We start from the raw sequence: 18,861 nt of genomic DNA, 5'->3' as shown, positions 1-18,861 counted from the left end.
GCCCCGCCCTTTCCCCCCGCTCAGGGGCGGCCCCGGAAGGCGCTGTAACTCGAACTGTCTTTAAGCCCGCGTTCCGGGAACGCCGAAGTGCGCCTGCGTGGCGCCGGATACTGGCGGGCGCTTTGAATTTCGCCCTGAGTCGCGTCTCGCGATCTTGGGCTTCTGGCCGAGACGGGACTCAAGGGCTCGGCGGTTCGGGAACCCGCAGCGAGTGGGCGCTTTGCTCCCGGACCCTCTCGAGGTTGGAATTGGGGGTCGTGCCCTCGGGAGCCGGCGATAGGCATTCCTGGGGCGGAGTGCGGGAGCGGGGCAGCCGGGCGGAGCCGTGGAGGCGGCCTTGTCTTTCCACCGCTCGGTTAGCTGGAGTGGTTGCTTTAGACTCTGTCCTACCCTCGGAGCGAGTGATTAACTGACTCCCTTCCTTCCCCTCCCTCTGCCTTCTTATGGACCCCAAACCGTAAAGCGCCAGACCCCCACAGCATGGAAGACATGCTTACTTGGACCTACTTCTGTGCACTTAACTGTGTTTTTTCTTAAAAGTTATGTGTACTTTGCATTTTTAAAGAAGATCTCAACGTTGTCATTATATGTAAACAGTGCATTTGTCCCCGTAAATTCCCTGTACTTTGGTTTGGGATGCGTTGATTACAGAAGGGTCAGAGACAGGTGCTGGACTGTGTTTAGAAACTGAATTTTATAAAATTAAAAGAAATTGAGTTTTTGTACTTTCTTTTCAAGAAATGGGTATTTACCATTATTGGATTTTGAAAGTGAACAGAAATTTGGCCTTTTCTTGGTAAATATGGTTGTGTGTTTGTTTCTTCAGAGGCTTAAAGGATGGCCTCCTCAGACCTGGAACAGTTATGCTCTCATATTAATGAGAAAATTGGCAATATTAAAAGAATGCTGTCATTAAGAAACTGTGGTAAGTAGAACAGATTTCACTGACGTTATACATAGATAATGCATTTTAATTATTGTTCCACTTTCAATATCTTACACCTACCTAGTTAAGTGACCAGTAATTTGAACTTTTTGAGTAGTGTTTTTTTGAAGCCTTCCAGCATTAATATTTTGACTATTGCAGAAAGTACTAAAATGCCAGTTATACTGAACAATGAACTGGATATTAATTAGACTTAATTGCTTATGTTTTTTTGAGATACACAAGGCACAATAGTAAGATTTGAAGGTTATGGGGCATTTGTGGTTCTAAACCTAAATGGAGATACTGAAAGGTAAGGGAGAAATATAGAAGTGGAAAACACCCACAGAGGTAGAAATAGCCCATAACCCATCTCACAATCTACTTTGGAGGAAGCTTATCTGTGTGTATGACTAGCAAACAATTGAAAACGTCCAGTTTTTTAAGGTCAGGAAACTTGGAGGTTGGAACCATCTTCCAGAATGTGTTGAAGTGCTGAAAGGATGTGGCAGGGACAGTGCAAAGAAATAGGTGATCTTTGTCAAGTCTGGGAAAATGTTATTTATAAAAATTATGAGCTCCCCAGTCCACTCTAGGCAAGCTTAAGGTTTACTGATAGGCAGAATTCTATCTGCTGGCACCATCGTGGTAAACTTTTCTGTAGTTTGTAGTATGAATTGATAATTTAAACCTTTTGTTTGCTTGGTTTTGTGTGTGTTAATAACTTGTTTAGAATCTCTTTCTGGAGGCGTGATTATTGTGGGATAAACACCTAAAATTTGGAGATCTATAAAACTATTAAAGCTTGAATTCAAATGACCCCACCAAAGCATGAGACCTGACCGAAGCAATGTGACCTATTAGATTACTACATACCGGGTAACCATCATGTGTATGTGGGAAGAATAATTTGACTTTCTGGTTCCATAGCTTATTTAATAGAGCCCAGTAACTTGTTTGCTACACATTTTTTGACTGCTGTAATGTACTAGATTACTACTATCAAAAGTAGCATATTTGCTCAGTTGATTATATTTCTACAGATCAGTAGATAAGGCCCTGAATGACTAAAAGTTATTGGAGATACCAGTGTATCGAAACTAGTTATTTAATCCCCTGAAATTAATCTTGGTAGAGACATCAGTACTCTCATTTACTTACTAATTTCTTCTAGTTGTTATGAACCTGTCAAATGCAATTAGCATTGCTCTATCAGGTAGAATTATACGTTGTTTGTCATTATAATGATGAGTAGGGGTTAGCATTTACTGAATGTTTTACTAGATTCCGGGCACAGTGTTCAACTTATCTTACATGTACTTTTTCACTTATCTTCATAGTAACCTTAAAGTAGGTACTGGCATCTCTGACTTTAGGCCTTGAATCTTCTGACCATTTCACTCTTCTGCTTTCATAATCTACGGATAGGGTCAAATTGTGCTTTTGTTTATTTTTTTTTTCCTGCCTCCCTAATTACGCTTTTTTTTATGTGTATTTCATTGGTTACTAGAAGTAAAGATGGAAAGATTTGATTATGAGAATAGTTTTTCTTTTGTGCCTTTGATCTGTTCTTAAAAAAATTTTTTTTATTACTTCTTTTATTTCTAGGGAGGAGGAGACTCTGGCTTTCCCATCCTCAAATCTATGGAGCTAGAGAGAGGTGCCAGGAGGTGGGGTTGGGAATACGAGAGCATGCTACTTTACAGATGTCTGGTGTTTGTTTCTTTCAAGTGCCCCAGACTGATTACTAGCCTGTGACTTTTTATATTACTTTTTCTGCTTAGTGAATAGTGTGGATAGTGTAAATATGAATTTCAAACCCAAGTGAATCCCAAGCCGCTATTAACAAATTCTGAAGAGAAGCTCTCCCCCATTTCCACACATCCCTGAGGGCCAGTCCAAAACATCAGCTTCTCTCCCTGGCCAGTGATTAGAATTCTAAGGTTTACACTTTTGCTGAAGATATATCCCATGAAGAAGCCTCATTTGGGATTCTAACTTCTAACACCCTGTACTTTGAAGACCCAAAGCCTTGGCTCTTATCCCCATTAAAACCAAATGTGTTAGGTTGCTGAGACTGGCAGCCTTCTCTCCCCAGGTTTCCTCTGCACTCCCAGTCAGGGCTGTTGCAACACTGACTCACACACACTGCCTAGTCTGTGTGTCTGCCTTCATGTTGAAGCCCTTGGGGATTTACCTTATTCTCATGAAAGCTCAGCTATGCATGTAGAAGGGTGTTTCTTTTATCTGGCATTTCTAAGTGTTTTATTATGGTGGAGGAATTTGCCAGAAACAGAAGACTCAGGGGACGCTTTGTACTTATCTCTCCCTTCCTTCTCTTCCAATTACTTAGAAATGAGATCTTAAGATTATCCATGGAGACAGGTCCTAGGGTTGAAACAATAGTCCTTTCTCTTCCCCTAAGCATCTCTATCTAAAGTAAAGCTCTGGTCCAAGAGTTTAATTGGGTACAATTGAGTTAAAGAGTACAGTTTTGTTTATAGTCTTCTATATATTTTATTTGCTATTTTATCTTTGTTTATTGATAGGTCAGGAACCTACCTTGAAGACTACATTAGATAAAATAGGAGATGAGATCATTGTAGTAAATGAACTTCTAAATAAATTGGAATTGGAAATTCAGTATCAAGAACAAACCAACCATTCACTCAAGGTAACATTTTTTTCAGTAAAGAAACAAAAGGGCAATAAACACAAATTGCCTAATCCAGGGAATTCTGAAGGATACTTTCAAATGTTCTTAGATTTGTAAATTATTAATGGTATAGAATGTCATTTACATTGTATTAATATAAAGGACTCCAGAACTCCACAGGTGTTTCTTTCTTCTTGAAGTTGAACTTTACTAAAAAGGAAGATTTCCTGAATAATTCTTGGTAGCTTTAATTGAAACAAATGATCTGGTAGAGTGGTGTGGAAGGAACACTAGCCCTGGGGTGAGGAGATGTGGAGTCTCACTCTGGCTGCCCTTAGAACCCTCTGCCATGCTGAGAAAGCCATCTTACGCCTTGGGGTCTTGTTGTCCTCATTTGGAAATTAATGGGGCATACTGAACTATTTCTTAGGTTCCTTCCATTCTGCATTTCTCTGTTCTATAAAATGTAATACAAGGATTCTCAAGAAAAACTTGAGCCCCATTCACACACCATTTTGTTCTAAATAAGCTTTCTTTTTTTTTTTTTTTTTTTTTAATTTTTTTTAACGTTTATTTATTTTTGAGACAGAGAGAGACAGAGCATGAACAGGGGAGGAGCAGAGAGAGAGGGAGACACAGAATCTGAAACAGGTTCCAGGCTCTGAGCTGTCAGCACAGAGCCTGACGCGGGGCTCGAACTCACGGACCGTGAGATCATGACCTGAGCCGAAGTCAGACGCTTAACCGACCAAGCCGCCCAGGCGCCCCTCTAAATAAGCTTTCTAATTGACTAAGCTAGTGAAAGTGCTTGTATACTTCTGAGAAAATACTCAAATTTGTCCATCATTGCCTCAAGCTTTGAGAGCCATTGATGTGTTCAGTGGGAGTGAACAGGGGCCTCTATGGACCCTTTCAGCCTCATAATCCTTAAGCTCTGTAAAGATTTTTCATAGGAATGGGCATGAATATGCCTATCCTACTATTCGTTGAAATGAAATTAGCGGCTTGAGCATCATTTGGCTCTTTGAAAGAGAGATGTCCTTTGAAAGAGAGATTGGTTTCAAAACAGAAACCAATATTGGTTTCAGTTCTAACCTGCCTGGGAGTACCCAAAGTTAAGTGTGTGTCTAGTGAATGTTAAATTTAGAAGTGAAGCCTAGGTAGAATTTTTGTTCATGTTTTGATTGAGAGTCAGATGACAGGGCTCCGAAGGTGTAGAGTATTTTTCTTATTACATTTGCATGAGTTCATAGCCTCAAGTTCTAGTGAAAGGTAAAATAAAGGCAACACAAAACAAACACAAGCAATTATGATCCAGTGGAAATTTCCATTAAGCTAGAGAATTATGCAGGTCAGCAGTGGAAATCATTCTGTGTAGCTTCTCGTACATGCGTTCCAGGCATGCATTGTTGCCCTGGTGCTGTTGCACAGATAACACCGGGGAAGGTTTGCTAAGTCAACAAAGGCAATTTACCGGAATGACAAACATAAATCTTTCATGCATTTTTTAGTTGCTTGCCAAGGCTGAAGTTAAATGTCAACCCTAGCTGTTGTAATGTGATTATAGCAGTTTTCTCTGAAAACAAAAAACAAAAAACAAAAAAACAGTAGAGAAAGATACAATGTTGCCATCCAAAAACAGCTCTAGAAACCAAAGGGTTCTTAAAAAAATATTGCTGCTACCTGTGCTTTTCCACCTCTTCTGCGTTCTGAACACTCCCAGTCATGGTGATTGTGGTTGAATCTTTTGTGCTCTTTAAAATGTCTTAAAACACACAGGCAGGACAGCCGCTTATTGGGGAGCATTTTTTAAATTTTAGGAACTCTGTGCATCTCTCGAAGAGGATTATAAAGATGTGGAACATCTCAAAGAAAACATTCCTCCCCATTTGCCTCAAGTAACAGTAACCCAGAACTTGTAAGTGTATTTATAATTATTCTTGCTGTCTGCATTTATAAAACCGTTAAACACCTCAGCTCTCTTTTGCGTTTTCATGTGCTTGTGATTTTGTTAGTGATTATGTTAGTGTTAGTGTTGTTGTCACTTACACTGGAAGTAGTGTTTCGCTTTGTCTGCCCCAGTCTTATTCTGCTGCCTCTGGACGATGAGGTCCCTCTTTCCCATGGGTGAGTGTCCGCTAGGCTCTTTTTTCCTACTTTTTCTCATTTCTTTCCCTTAGAGCAGAGTTTGTCAACTTCGGCTGTGTTGCCTTCTTAGGCTAGATGATTTTTTGTTATGAGGATAGTGAGGGTGTTCAGTAGCAACCCTGATCTCTACCTACCAACTACGCGTCAGTGGCGCCCTCACCGCCCCCGGCCGGTTGTGACAATGAGAAATGTCTCCAGACATTGCCATATGTCCTCTGGGGGACAGTCTCTCTCCTGAGAACCATTGTTTTAGGGTAAAAATAAGATTCATACACGTCCCATCTTAAAAACAGCCGAAGGAACCAAAAACTTGGCTTCGCTTTCCCCCTCAAACTCGTGTCCCCGCTGTGTTCCCTGCCTGTATATGCTTGTGCCTCCCCTTTGCCCAGAGCCCCTGACCTGAGCCTGGCTCTGGGCTGCTATTACTGCCACACTGAGGAAACTCATCAAGAAATCCCCCCTTTAGCCCTGATCCTTCTTCTCAGATTTTATCTCTCTGTCTCTCTGTTCCTGAAATTCTGTTTGTTGCTCTGCCACGGTGCTTTGTTGTCCCGCGTCTCTGACTTGGCTGCCCTCCTTTAAATTACAGCTGGGTTTTGCTGAGTTTTGCTTACGCATACTTTACACCACTGTTAATGCTCTCAAATGTCCAACTCCAGCCTTGACGTGACCTCTGGTTCTGCTGTTTTAATTGCTTGCTGGGAGCTTGATAAATGAGCTGTTCTCTCCAACTGTGCGTGTCCGAGGCTCAACTGACTGGTTCTTTGTTACCCACCCGTCATGCCTGCTGCCTTCCGCCCATCACCGGGACGGGAACTCCGTGCCTTCAGCCTGTCTTGCTCTCTGTAGCCCTCAGCCAAGCTGCTGTCCCTGCAAGATTTTGTCTGTCCCTGGCCTCCCTTCTGCTCTCATTGCCTGGCTCTGAATGCCATCTCCCATCATCATTTGTCTGTGTGATTTGAGAGCTCCTGTGTTTTGCCCTTCCAGGGTTCCACCACCTCCACCTCTCTAGGCTTCTGGATTCTTCTTCCAGGGTTCCAAGTACACGCCGTGGATAACTTAAAATTTTTTAACTTTTGAAATATATATATATATGTGTACACACACACAGGAAGTGACTAAAGCATTATTTGTGCAAATTAAAGAAGAAGAATAAACAAACATCAGTGTATCTACCAGTCAGATTAAGAAATAGGATATTCCTGGTACCTTACAACCCTTCTTCCCTTGCAGACCCTTCCTCTGTCAAAGAGGTAGTCATCCTGGTGTTTATGATAATCATACTCTTACCTGAGTGTTTCTATAAACAATATACTGTTTAAATTTGAAAAACTTAAAGGAAGGCACGAGCCTTGCTATGTAGAAGAGCCACATTTCTGCTGATGGCTGGAGTTCTCCAGAAGAAGATAAGCTCAACAGAGTGCCTCGCGTGGTCAGGGTGCCCTGCGATTTCCCTACAAGGAGAAAGTGATGGGCAAGGTCATGAATGAATGCTAGGATCACAGGTCCTCACAGGAGATCTGCCAGGATGGTAGTGTGAACTAGACGTCGGATATCCAGCAGGAATATGGTCTGGGGAATAGGAGGACTTTTCTTCTTCTGACTTCGCTATGGCTTAGTTTCAGTTTTCAGCCAAAGTCAAAGCAGAACATTTCTGCAGGTGGAAATGGTTCTTTTCAGCTGATACTCACAGCAGGGCATGAAGGAGAAATCATGAGCTTCCTTAGCACCTGGTGAAGATAAGCACAGAGAAAAGTCAGCCACCCTCACCATGATGTCTCACGTTAACACTCATAGAAGGTCGATGGGACCATAGCATTGAGCATCTTCATCTTGACAACACACAACACAGCCATCCTTAGTCTTACCACCTCAGTCAGGCCTGGTCGCCCTGTGTCTGGTGCTCAGCTGTCATCTTGGGGTCTCACTTCCCTGTCTTTCTTGGGATTCCCTTCACTCACTCCTGGGTTCGATCTCCTCTTTCCTATAACCCATTTCTTTTTTGGAACAGTTGAGCCAGTGTGGCTTCATTTGCTGCTAGAAACAAGGGTCTGTTCCTTCCCTGGCAGCTAAATAACCCAGAAGCTACAACCTATTTCTAGACTCTTTGCTAGTGGGGTAGGAGCTATATTAGGCTTCTCACTGACTCCAAAATTTGGGTAGGACTGAATCCAAGAGTTCCATGCTCATTGCTGGCAACTAAAATGAGTCTGCAACAGGCAGGGACTGATACTAGCAACCAATGGGATAAATTAGAAAAATAGAAGTAGAAGCTGACTGATGCTTGTACATCCAGAAATAGGGAGTCAGGAAGAGAAGCTGTTGAGAGGTTAAGATAAGTTCAACTTTGCACATACTGGCTTGAGCCAGAGGAATGACTGGTAAAGATGGTTAGCATATTTACTGCATGCACCATGTTTGGGGTATATAAATAAAATTCTGTTACTGAAGATTTGGGGATTTAATCTTTCAGTGTTCTCTTCACTATTCAGATCTTCATGAACCATAGGAGTCGGGGCAGCAAAAAATGACTAAAACAATCACAAGATGAATCTTGTATTTGTTACTGAGTATTTTCAGTTGGGAAAACTTTCTAGTATGCTGCGGAATTCTGATCATCACTTGTACAACTGTGTGCATCTCTGTTCCCTAGTGTTAATGTGCCAGATGTTGACCCTGGAGAACCAGTCAAAGTTGAGGTACCTGCACCCACAAAGAAGCACCCAAAAGAACAAAGAAGTATTAAAGAAATGTCATTTATAACTTCCGATGAGTTTAATGGCATTCCAGCGTAAGTATTTAAGATAAATTTTAACATTCAACTCTTTAATGGTCGACGTACATGATTGTTTAAATCATAAAGCTTGATTATATTCATAGTGTGCTGTGTTCAAATATTGATTTTTTTCTAAAATAGTCTTAACATTGTACTAGGAAAATGCAGGAAGTCTCTTGAAGATGCTTACAATCATTTTTTATTTAGTTGTCAAACCTCTTTTCATAGCGAGATCTAGAGATGGGTCAGTCTGTTGCTGAGTTCCAGGACCATTTTGTGATAGAGATTTATCCAGTTACATTTTAGAAGTAGCCTCAGGGGGCGCCTGGGTTGCTCAGGCGGTTAAGCGTCCGACTTCAGCTCAGGTCACGATCTCGCGATCTCGCGATCTCATGGTCCGTGAGCTCGAGCCCCACGTCGGGCTCTGGGCTGACGGCTCAGAGCCTGAAGCCTGCTTCGGATTCTGTGTCTCCCTCTCTCTTTGCCCCTCCCCCGTTCATGCCCTGTCTCTCTCTGTCTCAAAAATAAATAAACGTTAAAAAAAAAAAAAAATTGGGGCGCCTGGGTGGCGCAGTCGGTTAAGCGTCCGGCTTCAGCCAGGTCACGATCTCACGGTCCGTGAGTTCGAGCCCCGCGTCAGGCTCTGGGCTCCTGGGCCTGTTTCCGATTCTGTGTCTCCCTCTCTCTCTATCCCTCCCCCGTTCATGCTCTGTCTCTCTCTGTCCCAAAAATAAATAAACGTTGAAAAAAAAAAAAAAAAAAAATTAAAAAAAAAAAAAAAATTTAGAAGTAGCCTCAGTTTCGCTGTACTTTTAAGGGAAGCGTGCTGCGTAGGTGTGAGAATTGGAATGGCAAGTGTTGTGTTTGGTTTCTGTTTGCTACTCAACTTCTGCCACATGCTCCTTCCAGGCCCTGGGTCACTGAGGAGAATACAGGGGCGAGTAAGACCAGATAACTTCCCTGGAGGAAGGTCTTTGCTCTTTACAGAGGACAGTAATGGAGAGCCCGTCATGGAACCTCATGTTTTTAAACTAATGTAGTTCCAGGGCTTTGCTTAATTTCTTGGCTCTATATTACTGCATTTCTTACTACGTTTCCATTATACAAATAATACATGTTAGAAAATATTTGATGTCAGAAAATAACTCCTCTGTAGTTCGGCCACCCGGATATTTATTTAATTTCACGTATATAATAGGTTGTTTCTGATTGTTATGACAACAATGTAGTTATACAGTAAATACCACTTACTTCCTTTTTTATCATGAGCATTTTGCCATTGTTAGCTATTCTTGTAAACTTGGGTTTTAATAGTTGTATTACATTTCATCAAAATGAGACTGACCTTTCTCTTTAATCTTTATTTTTTTTGGTCAGTCATTTCTTTTTATGATTGCTTTATTTTCATGATAATTCTGTTTGGCGCTATTCAGTTTTTTAAATTGTTATTTTTGTTGCTCGTTAGCTGAGCTAAAGGGAAAAGCAAATGTGTGTGAGGATCAGTAGAGTAGCTGGGTTTTTAGAAAATGCTTCCATGAAGAGATGAAGGAAATCAGAATAGGCATGGTAGAGTTTTGGGGTTTTTTTAATGTTTATGTTTTGAGAGAGAGAGAGCAGGGGAGGGACACAGAGAGAGGGAAACAGAGGATCCAAGCAGGCTGTATGCTGTCAGCGCAGAGCCTGATGTGGGGCTCAAACTCACAAATTAATGAGATCGTGACCTGAGCCAAAGTCGGACACTCAACTGACTGAGCCGTCCAGGCGCCCAGAGTATTCATTTTTAAACTAAGGGGATATTTAGTGAATGAGAGGACTTGGAAGGTTGGGGTAAGGAAGAATGTATTCCAGGCATGGGGCTTTCATTTATTTATCTTTAAAAAGTTAATACTGAGGGTGGAGTTAAAGTGGAGAACATTGGCAGAAGAGGGGGGACAGGTATTGAGGAAATTAAGGTGATAGTTCAGAGGATTTAAAGGAATTATTTTGGACGGGGGGGTAGTTTGTGGGATCAACAGTTTGTGGGAATTGTGGTAAGAAACAACAGCAAAAATGAATTTAGAAAAGAACAATGAAAATGTGTTTTGATCTATGTGAACATTTTTCTTTAAACATATTCATGTATTATTTTTTATTAAATAAGTTTTGATTAGAAATCTGCCCCCTTGGGGGCACCTGGGTGGCTCAGTTGGTTAAGTGTCTAACTTTGGCTCAGGTCATGATCTTGTGGCATGAGTTCGAGCCCCACGTCAGGCTCTGTGCTGACAGCTCAGAGTCTGGAGCCTGCTTTGGATTCTGTGTCTCCCTCTCACTGACCTTCCCCAGCTCGCGCTCTGTCTCTTGCTGTCAAAAACAAATAAACATTTAAAAAAAAGAAAGAAATCTGTCCCTTTGGAGAGAAGAGAAGGGCAGTGTTTCACATAATGAACCCACATTTTGTTGAAGGGAAAAATTGAGGCAGATCATTGGGTTTGGGTTTTGGTGTATACGGAGAAATCAAGTCTCCTGTTTTTATATTCTAAGACTATAGGTGACGGGGAGCATAGCAAGGGGGAGAAGGGATTGGAAGAGTGGATTTAGAGAAAGACCAGTGCTCAATGGGGTGGAGTCCGTCCTCTGACTCACCCCCAGCCCTCTTCTCTGCCATCATCCTGTGCGATCGATCGGCTCTGTGTCCTGATGGGAATTACCATCTCTGTTGTGGCCTTTGTTGCGCATCTTCCTTCCTCCTCCTCCTCCTCCTCCTCCTCCTCCTCCTCCTTTCTTTTTCTTTCTTTCTCTCTCAGAACAGATAAGTTTGCAGAAAACTAGAGTGGTGTGAGTTATTTAATTTATTAATATTTAAATTTTTCTTTCCATTGCTCACAAACATTTAAAAATGTTTAAACCTCTGGCTTGCAGTTAACCAATCCATTTGAGTCAGTATTTGAGACCTTATTTTAAATTGTAGTATTATTTCTGTAGGTAATGGAGGTTAATATATCTAGGTGTAAGTAGGGAAGATAAGCAACTGATACGTTGTGGTATGTCTTTAATCTGTCAATTGTTGAGATGTGTGGTTTATTTGGAAGTTGATATACATTTTTTTGGCATAAAGAGTTCTTTTTTTTTTTTCTAATTTTTTTTTTTTTTCAACGTTTTTTATTTTATTTTTGGGACAGAGAGAGACAGAGCATGAACGGGGGAGGGGCAGAGAGAGAGGGAGACACAGAATCGGAAACAGGCTCCAGGCTCCGAGCCATCAGCCCAGAGCCTGACGCGGGGCTCGAACTCACGGACCGCGAGATCGTGACCTGGCTGAAGTTGGACGCTTAACCGACTGCGCCACCCAGGCGCCCCTTGGCATAAAGAGTTCTAATAGCTGCTACTGTATAAAGTCATCATAAATTTTTTCAAGGAAAATGATTTTGTATAATGATTCTTTTAAAAAATGAATCATATACTTATTTGCAGGTACATGAAATCCCGCTTAACTTATTGTCAAATTAATGATGTTATTAAAGAAATCAACAAGGCAATAGTTAGTAAATACAAGATCCTATATCAGCCGAAGAAGTCTATGAGTTCTGTGGCCAGAAATCTCTATCACAGATTTATTGATGAAGAAACAAAGGATACCAAAGGTAAAAATGATAGCATATATATGTATGTGTGCACGTCAGCCGTTTGGAATGTAACTAACTCATGAGAAACAAAACTTATTCTAGAAAATTCTAAATCTAGAGAGGTAGTTCTCAGCCAGGGGTGGCTTTCCCACTAAGGAACATTTTTACCATCTCTGGAGATAATTTGGTGGTTACAACTAGGGTGGGGGTGCTACTGGCATCTAGAGACTACAGATGCTGTTAAAGTACACTTTAGTACAGTGCTCAAGACAGCTTCCACAGAAAAGAAACGTCTGTAGTTCCGAGGCTGAGAAACATGGCTTTAGAGTCTATTATGAAACTATACCCAGGGTTTTCAGAATTGGAATAGTAATGAAAAACACTTGGTCATACTTACATAGCACTTAACAGGTACCAGATAGTGTACTGAGAGCTTTAGTCCTCACATCTTACAAGGTATGTACCATTACTCCCATTTTGCAGATTAGGCAAAAAGAACTTAAGATACTTGCCCAGGGTCAGCCAGTTAAGGGATAGAGCTACGGGGGTTTCATTCTTTCAACCACTATACTATATTCCCTCTTGGAAAGTGGGTACCACCAGATGAGTGCATTTCTAAAATGCTACCACAAACATTGTGCAACTGCAGTTGAACAATGATTATTTCAGCAAGAATACCGCATCTCACTCCAGTTGCCTAATAGTAAAAATGATTAATGTTATTCATATTCACATTGTACCACATTAAAGATTCATCTTGAAAGTTGTCCTCGTGAAAATTGGCACAAATATTTTTATTTTTCAGGTCATTATTTTATAGTGGAAGCAGACATAAAGGAGTTCACAACTTTGAAAGCTGACAAGCGGTTTCATGTAATACTGAATATCTTACGACACTGCCGGAGGCTCTCCGAGGTCCGAGGGGGAGGCCTTACCCGATACGTTATAACCTGAAGTCCTCCTGAGCTCTAGAACTGGCCAAGAGTCAGGTATAGAGGCCACTCCTATAGTTTCCTTATATGTAATTTCTTTATATATAACTTCTTTGCTTTTCTTATTTTCTTTTCTGCTTGACTATAAAAATGAAACTTTTTAGTAAATAAAGCATATGTATTTTAAAATTCACTTTCTTTCCTTAAATATTTTTTCCAGATATATATTTTTAAGTTTTTATTTATTTGAATAAATAAAATTTATTTATTTTAGGGGAGAGGCAGAGAGAAAGGGAAAGATAGAATCCCAAGCAGGCTCCACGCTGTCAGCACAGAGCCTGACATGGGGCTTGATCTCACAAACAGATAATGACCTGAGCCAAGATCAAGAGTGAGCCACCAAACAGAATGAGCCACCCAGGCACTCCTCTTTTTTTTTTTTTTTTTAAGTTTATTTATTTTGAGAGAGAGTACAGAGGGGCAGAGAGAGAGGGAAAGAGAGAATCCCAAGCAGACTCCATGCTGACAGCACAGAGCCCAGTGTGGGTCTCCATCCCATGAACCATGAGATCATGACCTAAGCCAAAATCACGAGCTGGACGCTTAACTGAATGAGCTGCCCAGGTGTCCCAAATTCACTTTCTTTCAGCACATGGGTAACCCCCTACCATATGAGCCTCTGTGCTAGGCATGTAATGGAATTAAAAAATGTTCAGGTTTTGTTTTTGTTTAGTGACAGTGCTGTAGACCCCAATAAGATAGGTACAGACATGATTAGGGAAGAAAAAGGTCGAGAAGATAAGGTCAAGAGTACACAGGCTCATTAGAATTAAAGGTCGTGAATGTCAAAATTCTATCAATGGCATTTCAGTGAACAGGCAAAAGTTGGATTTGTAGGTAGCCCCTCCCTGTGATGATTCTGCTTTCCCATATGTTGTTGGAAACAGCTTACCTGAAATACATGCAGTGTAAACCAATCTATAAACATCAACCTGTAATGATATTGTAATAAAAGTATATTGAGATGAAAAAGATGATAACGTGTAAGCAAGTCGAGAGTTGTCATGGAAAATGGGTGGTTGGATTGCAAGCGTTTAGGATGTTTTTTTCTCTTCCACAGTTGGGGAGACTGGCTATGTGTGTTTTAGTCGGTGTTCTCCAGAGTTCTAGAAGCAATAGGATACACACACACACACACAGATTTGTGATGACACATTGGTGCGTGTGGTTATGGAGGCCAAGAAGCCCCCCAATCTGCTGTCTGCAAGCTGGAGACCTAAGAAAGCCAGGTGCAATTCAGTCCAAGTCTGAAGGCCTGAGACCCAGAGAAGACAAGGTGTTGTGGCTCAAGCAATGAGGCAGGAAAGAAGTGAATTCCTCCTTCACCTTTTTTTGTATTCAGGTCCACCACGGATTGGATGATACCCGCACACGTTGGGGAGGATAGTCTACTGAGTCCACTGATTCATATACTAATCCCTTCTGGAAACACCTTCATAGACACACCCAGAAATAAGGTTTGATGTGGGCACCCCACAGCCAGTCAAGTTGATACATAAAGTTAACCATCCCGGTCTCGGCCATCTGCTTGGCAGGTCTATCCTTGTAGCAGAGGGAAAAATGACCCCCAAGTCTTGGTGGCCTGGTTAACACTGTCACTGTGATGACCACGGAGTATATTATGGGCACTACATACTGTTATCCTTTCTTCCTCCCTAATTTAAATGCAGATGTGTTTAATTTTTCATGTCTTGCTTTAAAAACAATGGCATTATCTTTTACTTTAAGTCTTGCTTGATTTTTCTCTATAAATCATTTTTCTCCGTAAAAAACATTTTATCTGCTTGAAATATCTCTTCCTGAAACTCATAGTGAACTGTCGAGAAATGTGTTTAATTCTTGTAGAATGGATACTGAGGGGAGCAGTTAGTCTCTATGTTAATCATTAGCATGTAATCAACTTGTTACGTTAATTTGGGCATACATTTGGTAAACTGTCCCTCAAGGAAGAATAAAGACATTAATTTTCAGGCACCTGGTTGGCTCAGTCGGTTAAGCATCTGACTTTAGCTCAGGTCATGATCTCAGGGTTCGTGAGTTCGAGCCCCACATCAGGTTCTGCACTGACAGTGTGGAGTCTGCTAGGGGTTCTTTCTCCTTCTCTCTGTTCCTCACCCATCCGTGCTTTCTCTCTCAAAATGAGTAAAAATAAAGCTTTAAAAAAAATTTTTTTTAAAAAGACATTGATTTTCAAACAAGAACTAACCTCTGTTACTTGAACTTCATTTTCAGAAAAAAAATGACAGGTTTGTTCGACTTCCGTATTTTTGAAAAATAACATTTTTAAAAATCTAAGTTTGGATGCATCTTGTGGTCCTGGGTCTCTCTGCCCTCAGATTCACTCCTCACCCTTTGCTCTCCATCTTCTCTTCAGTAGCTTGCGTCTTTAAGCACCTTTCCCCTGCAGCCCATGGTCCCCACAGCATGGCTCTCCAGAAGTTTGGGCCTTGCCCCTTCTGCCACAGTTCTCTGCCACGGGTCCTGTGGCCTGGTGCGCAATAGATTCCGGCTGGCTGTCTCCAGCTGGGTGCCACGGAGCCTGAGGCCTGGCCTCACACCTCCTAGACCCACCAGCCTGTGGGCCCTGGGAGGAGAGGGCTAGGCAACAGAGACCCAGCACCTTGCTCAGGCTTCTATATTGAGATACTAATTAAAAAGACATTTTTTTTTAAACATTTATTTATTATTGAGAAACAGAGACAGAACATGAGCATGGGGAGGGGCGGGCAGAGAGAAGGGGAGACAGAATATGAAGCAGGCTCTAGGCTCTGAGCTATCCGCACAGAGCCTGATGCGGGGCTTGAACTCACAAACTAAGAGATCACGACCTGAGCCAAAGTTGGACGCTTCACTGACTGAGCCAACCCAGGTGCCCCGAGATACCAATTTTTATGTGATAAAGTCTTTCTTCTGTTCCTTTAAAAGTTCTGTTGTTGTTTTTTAAGTTAGTTATTCATAGATAACACATTTTTTTTTTTTCTAGGTAACACAGTAGTTAAAAGTGTTCAGGGTACATTTGATCAACCTCTGTCCTGTTTCACCTCTCCTTAGGATACTCTGTCCCCTTTCACATTTCCTAACTATTATAGGTGTCCCCTCAGATCCTTTTGGCTTCATCCGATTTGTGTCTCTGGATGTGAATCTGGTGTTTGTCTTACTTGCTAAGACAAAGGGTGAAATGTAACTTTAAGGGAAGAGATCTAGCTGTCACTACTTGTAGCAGATTGTGTTTTCCAAAGATGGATGGATGGGATAATTCCATATTCCATCCCACATACTCCTTCAATGTGTTATCAACACTTCCATCAAGAGGCGGGATCTTTGTACCCTGCCTTTGAATCTGGACATATCTTTGTAGCTTCAGCCAATAGAATGGAGAGGAAATACCACTGCACGATTTCCAAGCTAGCTGTTAAAGACAATATGAATTCCATCTGTCTCTTTCTTGGGAGGTGTGCCTTTGGAACCTTGTCACCATGTTGGGAGAAAGCCAAGGCTACATGGTGAGGTCACATTAACTGCCAGCACCACCAGTCATGTGAACACATGATTCCAGCCCCCAGTGATTTTTGCTGAGGTCCCCGGCATCAAGGAGTCAAGATAAGCTGCCCCCTACTGTGCTCTGACTGAATTCAGGGCTTGGAAGAAATCATGAAAAATAAATTATAGTGGTTTAAAGACACTATTTTTTTTTGCATAATTGATCATACAACAAGAGATGATGAAAGTATTAGTCTGAAATTGCACTACAGTTGTGAGAAAAGGCAGCAAGTGGGCTCATAATAATTAAGTTAAACCTGCATTGGAAATGAAAATCTGTCCCCATCAATCACCTGTGGAGGGTGTGCCCTGCCTAAGCTTATTTGAAAACACGTAAAAGTTCATGAAAAGGGATATATTTTTCAGATATCAAGCTTATATACGTGTATCATCTCTCCATGCATAAGCAAGATGCCAAATACACTGTTTTGTGTATAAACATAATATTTACATCCAGCATAATTCAAGAAACCCATGTCTTCACACACATGAAAAGATACTCATCATTAGGCATCAGGGAAATGCAAATCAAAACCACGACGAGGTATCACCCGACACCTGTCAGAATGGCTAGAATAAAAAAGACAAGAAACAAGTGCTGGCGAGGATGTGGAGAAAAGGGAACTATTGGGCGCTGTTGGTGGGAATGTAAATTGGTCCAGCAACTCTGGAAAACAGTATGGAGGTTTCTCAAATTAAAAATAGGCATACCCTATGATCTGGTAATTCCGCTACTGGATATTTACCCAAAGAAAATAAACAACACTAATTCACAAAGATGTGTGCACCCCAATGTTTCCCGCAGCACTATTTACAACAGTCAAGATATGGAAGGGACTGAAGTGTCCACTGATAAATGAATAAAGATGTGAGACACCCATCAAGGTTCATGGTTTATCCTTGGTTATGCTCTTAAGTCTTTTTGAAGCTAGAACAGGCTCCCCCTGTGGTTTTGGTTTGGGTTTTGTTTTCTGTTACTGGACTGTTTTTAGGAGACCAGGTTATTTATATCTGGATGTCTGATCGTTTCTTTATGATGATATTTAGCTTGTGTCTCTATCCCCTGTGTTTCCTATAAACTGGATGATAGAGCTAAAGTCTTAATTAGATTCATGATTAAGTCTTTGACAATAATATTTCATAGGCAGTCCTGTCGACTTCATATTATGCCACGCTAGGAGGCATATAATGTCAGAATGTTTCACCATAAGTCTAGGATCAGTTCAACTCAAAAAGTGCAGGCAACTAAAATTTTCTTCTTTCTGATGGACCAACAGGACAAATGTGAGTTATTTCCAGTTACAAACGTCTTGCCAGAATGATTGTGAGCCGTGCCTAAGCTGCATATGAAAAATTGCAACTATAATCCTTATTGTGACTCAGATATCCAATGATTTCTTGGGACTATACAAAATAATCCAGCAACACGGTGCATCAAAAAGAAAACTAGGGCATCAGAAACCTGGGTTCTGGTCCTACGTCGGCCATTTCCTCCTTTTTGGTTCTACCTTCAAAAATTTGACCCCCTCTCACAAGCTCCGTATTGACCACCCTGGTCCCAAACGGCATCGTCTCTCCCCTGGATTAATTCAAAGCTTCCTAACTGGTCTCTGTGTTTGTTCTTGCCTCCCTACTGTCTATTCTCTACTGAACCAATGTTAAAGCAGGTCACTCTGCCACTCAAAAACCTTGAATAGCTCCCCATTTCTGAGTCCTTCCAAAGACTTGGAAGCCTCTTCCTGCACCCCTCTGTGACTCAGACACCTCTCTCGCCTCCATGCTATTTCTGGAACAGGTCAAATAGGAGTCTCCCTCAGGCCTCTGCACTGACTGTTGCCTCCATCCAGAAAGCTCCTCACCCTTCACCCATGTGAACCCCCTCCTTCTCACCTTTAAATCTGAAATCATTTGATCATTTAGGCCTTCTCAGGCCACGCTATGTCTAAAATTACATCTCCCTTCTGCAATACATCCCCTTCCCTGCTTTATTCTCCTCTATAGCATGTATGTGTATCTGATGGTTTATGTATGTTAACGATTTTTTGTCTTTCTCCTCTACGAGAATATCAGCTCCTAAGGCCAGGAGTTTTTGTCTCTAATATTTACTGCTATGTCCCCAGCCAATCTAATAGGGCTTTACAGTAGAGGGTGCTAAATAAATATTTCTGAATGCACATTAAAGAGTTTGTGGCTTGGGTAAGGGACTTCATGCCTCAGTTTCC

General features: G+C 41.5%; 1 protein-coding gene across 1 annotated transcript; it reads left to right on the top strand.

The window, feature by feature from the left end:
• The first annotated feature begins 88 nt into the window (after window positions 1–88).
• SKA1 (spindle and kinetochore associated complex subunit 1) lies at window positions 89–13,232 on the top strand. Its single transcript, XM_058692086.1, has 7 exons — window positions 89–241; window positions 827–925; window positions 3,475–3,599; window positions 5,402–5,499; window positions 8,383–8,520; window positions 11,956–12,125; window positions 12,913–13,232. Exons 2-7 carry the CDS (start codon window positions 838–840, stop codon window positions 13,059–13,061), a joined length of 768 nt encoding a protein of 255 aa, XP_058548069.1. The 5' UTR covers window positions 89–241; window positions 827–837; the 3' UTR covers window positions 13,062–13,232.
• The last annotated feature ends 5,629 nt before the right edge of the window (window positions 13,233–18,861 follow it).

Source organism: Neofelis nebulosa, chromosome 11 (genome assembly GCF_028018385.1).
Source record: "Neofelis nebulosa isolate mNeoNeb1 chromosome 11, mNeoNeb1.pri, whole genome shotgun sequence".
NCBI classification, from domain to species: Eukaryota; Metazoa; Chordata; class Mammalia; order Carnivora; family Felidae; genus Neofelis; species Neofelis nebulosa.
The sequence above is the reverse complement of the archived record's forward strand: the minus strand, read 5'-3'. Positions and strand labels throughout refer to the sequence as shown.

What these genes read in the sequence shown, in the direction of transcription:
- SKA1 (XM_058692086.1), top strand. Translation starts at nt 838, where the DNA reads ATGGCCTCCTCAGACCTGGAACAGTTATGCTCTCATATTAATGAGAAA. An exon ending in GCTGTCATTAAGAAACTGTG is followed by an intron (nt 926 to 3,474) that starts GTAAGTAGAACA and finishes GTTTATTGATAG; the next exon opens with GTCAGGAACCTACCTTGAAG. An exon ending in GTAACAGTAACCCAGAACTT is followed by an intron (nt 5,500 to 8,382) that starts GTAAGTGTATTT and finishes TCTGTTCCCTAG; the next exon opens with TGTTAATGTGCCAGATGTTG.